This window comes from Larimichthys crocea, chromosome XIV, assembly GCF_000972845.2.
Source record: "Larimichthys crocea isolate SSNF chromosome XIV, L_crocea_2.0, whole genome shotgun sequence".
NCBI lineage: Eukaryota > Metazoa > Chordata > Actinopteri > Sciaenidae > Larimichthys > Larimichthys crocea.
In genome coordinates this window covers 10863562-10867646 of record NC_040024.1, presented here as the reverse complement: position 1 = coordinate 10867646, position 4085 = coordinate 10863562, and the positions used below count along the sequence as shown (strand labels likewise).

Genomic DNA, 4085 nt, shown 5'->3' with positions numbered 1-4085 from the left:
AACCTGAGAACCTGACGATGCTTTAGAGAACCTGACGGATGCTTTAGAGAACCTGACGGATGCTTTAGAGAACCTGACGGATGTTTTCTAGAACCTGACAGATGCTTTAGAGAACCTGACGGATGCTTTAGAGAACCTGAGAACCTGACAGATGTTTTCTAGAACCTGACAGACGTTTTAGAGAACCTGACAGTTGCTTTAGAGAACCTGACAGTTGCTTTAAAGATTCTTTAAAGAACCTGATGGATGCTTTAGAGAACCTGACAGATGTTTTCTAGAACCTTATGGATGCTTTAGAGAACCTGACAGATGCTTTAGAGAACCTGACAGATGCTTTCTAGAACCCGTTGGATGCTTTAGAGAACCTGATAGATGTTTTAGAGAACCTGATAGATGTTTTAGAGAACCTGATGGATGTTTTAGAGAACCTGACAGATGTTTTCTAGAACCTGATGGATGCTTTAGAGAACCTGACAGATGCTTTCTAGAACCCGTTGGATGCTTTAGAGAACCTGATAGATGTTTTAGAGAACCTGATAGATGTTTTAGAGAACCTGACAGATGAACCTGACAGATGTTTTCTAGAACCTGACAGATGTTTTAGAGAACCTGACAGTTGCTTTAGAGAACCTGACAGCAAACCAGACACACACAGAGCCCTCAGCCACCACAAACAACCTCACCCCCCTTCAGCTGGAGGCAGCGACACCGCTGAGCAGAATGTCAATTAGTTAGCCGAGGTAGCTGCCGTTAGCTTCAAGTTGCTTAAAATTCCTCCGGACAAGTTGACAAACTTTAGCACACAAAAACAAAAAAAAGGCTAAAGGGTTAGGCCACCCCGCACCGCCGGGACACACAGCGCGGGGTTCACAGCACACACTCACCCGGAGGTGTGAGCTTTAACCTGGCTTTGTTTTTGTTTTTAATGTTTGCTAAAGTTAGCACCCGGCTAGCTGTCCGATAATGGACACAGCGCCGTTAAAGTTTTGAGCAAGCTCCCGGGAGTTGCTAACTCGGAGCTAGTCGCGGCTAGCCGCGCTCACTCCACACTCCCACCCCGCCGGTGACGCTGTTGGTTCGGCTACTTTCCACCGGGGGAGCTCCCCGGAGGTGGGGGTTAACTCACCGGAGGGTCGGCCCGATACAGTTGGTGTCTGTACTCTCGATCTCCCGCAGGATACGCTCGTGTTCGGCGGCTGTCTCCACACTCGCCATCCTGCATGTTGCTCTGGACGGTTCCGAGCTGAGCTGAGCCGAGCCGAGCCGAGCTGACTGGCTGGGCTCCGTGCGTCATGCAGCAGGAGGGAACCGGAGGGTTGGCTCGATGTTTCATCACAGAGCAGCCCGAGCGAGCGGAGTTTGCCCTTTGTTGTTGGAGGAGGGACACACTCCTGTCACCTGTACAATGTTAATATGTTAATGTATTTAATATTATTATGTTTAGTTGCAACAAATAGGCGATTTGATGAGTGGAAGTGTAACTGTTTTATTGAACCAAGTTTATTTTAAATGGATAAACTTTAATATTAAGTTATGAAGTTGATTAAACATTCCTACTGACATATCTAGGGTATACAGAGGGTTTCATCAAAAATAAAATACTTTAATATTGTTTTATGTCATTATTGTTACGAGAATTTTTAAAGTAGAACCCTTGAATAAGGAAGACTGGATTCAAACTATCAAAAACCAGGGATGTCCAAAGTACGGCCCACGGTCAGATTTCTTTAGAGAACCTGACGGATGTTTTCTAGAACCTGACGGATGCTTTAGAGAACCTGACAGATACTTTAGAGAACCTGACGGATGTTTTCTAGAACCTGACGGATGTTTTCTAGAACCTGACGGATGCTTTAGAGAACCTGACGGATGTTTTCTAGAACCTGACAGATGTTTTCTAGAACCTGACAGATGCTTTAGAGAACCTGACGGATGTTTTCTAGAACCTGACAGATGCTTTAGAGAACCTGACAGATGTTTTAGAGAACCTGACAGATGCTTTAGAGAACCTGAGGGATGCTTTAGAGAACTTGATGTATACTTTAGAGAACCTGACAGATGCTTTAGAGAACCTCACAGATGAACCTGACAGATGTTTTAGAGAACCTGACAGATGCTTTAGAGAACCTCACAGATGAACCTGACAGATGTTTTAGAGAACCTGACAGATGCTTTAGAGAACCTGATGGATGCTTTAGAGAACCTGACAGATGCTTTAGAGAACCTGTTTTATTGAACCAATAAAATATAAGTTTATTTTAAATGGATAAACTTTAAACTTAAGTTATGAAGTTGATTAAACATTCCTACTGACATATCTGGGGTATACAGAGGGTTTCATCAAAAATAAAATACTTTAATATTGTTTTATGTCATTATTGTTACGAGATTTTTTAAAGAAGAACCTTTGAATAAGGAAGACTGGATTCAAAGTATCAAAGTTTAAGTTGGATTTATTATTCTTGTACAAGAAGGAGAGTTTAACAGTGCAACACACAAGAAAAGGCTCCTCGAGGAGCTCTAACATTTGGTTCTTATACATTGATCAAAAATGGGCTGTCTCGGACACCTCCCCACTGTTACAGATAATATCACAACATTCCTTTGGTTGGTTTTCTGCTCAATAATGAGCACTATATTTTATATCCACATGGTACTCCCCTAGCCTGTGTCTCCTGTCCTTGTACTACTATTTATAATTGCCTCTCCTTGCCAGCCTCAGTAAATCAGAGGCCCCTAAGGGAAGTATGCGAGACATGGTAAAGACAGGATACACACACTATCTATATGAGTTAAAACATCTGCACCCCAGTATAATCCTAATTTTTAGAACAATTATTACACTGACTTGAAGTTTTAAAAAGTACCTAGATATTATTATTTTAGGCATTTTGTGACTTTTCTTCACACAGTAACACACATTGCACATTTCTCCTTTCTTACTTTGCACTAAATCAACACTGTCAATTTGCTGTATATACTTTTGTACAATGTATTTTATTTACTATTGCTATTTTGATATTTTATTATGTATAGTTTGTTCTTTATACTTTTATTCTTAAGTTTATCGTCACTGTGTGTAATGCTGCTGCAGCACTGTAATTTCCCAGCTTGGCATAAATAAAGTATATCCATCTTGCCACATTTATACTGTTTCTATCTTTTAGATTTGAGGCATTTTTCTAAGATATCTTTTAACTTGTGTATATTTTCTTATATTTTATATTTCATGTGATTTCTCTGTATGTCCTGTACATAATGGCAGAATTGGCAATCAAGTTGACTTGACTTGTATTATTATTTATTTTATGAATAAAAAAATAATTTAAAAAAACACACACAATAAATAAATAAAACAACCACACAGGGTGTCAATGAGCTCCCCTCCAATTAGTTTCTGAAATCCAGTCCAATGTTTATCAGATTACCGGAAACAAAAGTGGGCGTGACTGGCCAGTTTCAAGACACCTTTTCAACCTAAAAATGACCCAACACTCCTGTCAATTTTTCAAAATAAATCCCAATCACGTACCACTCACTTTAATAATGATTAAACAAAATCAAATTGTATCCAGTGTGTATTAAAATAATGATTAGTTATAATTATGGTATAATATTATAGTTACCCTTTATTAAAATGACATTTAAAAAATCACATCTGCTTTTATTTTGTAGGCAAACTCGTATCACATCTGGTGTCATTCTTGAAAAAAACCTGTGTGATTTAACACTGTGGTGAAACCTGCTGTCGGAAGGGAAAAGAAGCAGAAAAGTTCAGATGGAGTAAATGTTCATCAGAGAGAGTGCAGACATGCACTGAGTCTTTGTGGGTGGTGATTCATGCTGACATGAAGGATGAGGATCAGGAGTGTTCTTCATAGTCTGGCTGAGTCAGCACTGGTTTGCAACTTTGCTACTGAAAAGGATCAGAGTCCATTCAATGACAGAACGGAAATGAAGGAAATGTACTGACATTTATACTTTATTGTGCAGCTATGAAACTTTTTTATTGTGTGTTTGGCCTCTTTCTCTCTTCCCCGCCGAGAGAGGATGTAAATTGGACTATAAAAATATAGAAAATAGTC

The 4085-nt window shown here is 39.7% G+C and overlaps 1 protein-coding gene across 1 annotated transcript in view; it reads right to left on the bottom strand.

The window, feature by feature from the left end:
- exoc6b (exocyst complex component 6B) overlaps positions 1–1372 on the bottom strand; it is a 110746-nt gene extending 109374 nt beyond the window's left edge. Inside the window, exon 1 of the mRNA XM_027287710.1 lies at positions 1127–1372. Coding sequence (XP_027143511.1) covers positions 1127–1215 — 89 coding nt within the window. The 5' untranslated portion in view covers positions 1216–1372. The remainder of the gene's footprint in view (positions 1–1126) is intronic.
- Between the last annotated feature and the right edge of the window lie 2713 nt (positions 1373–4085).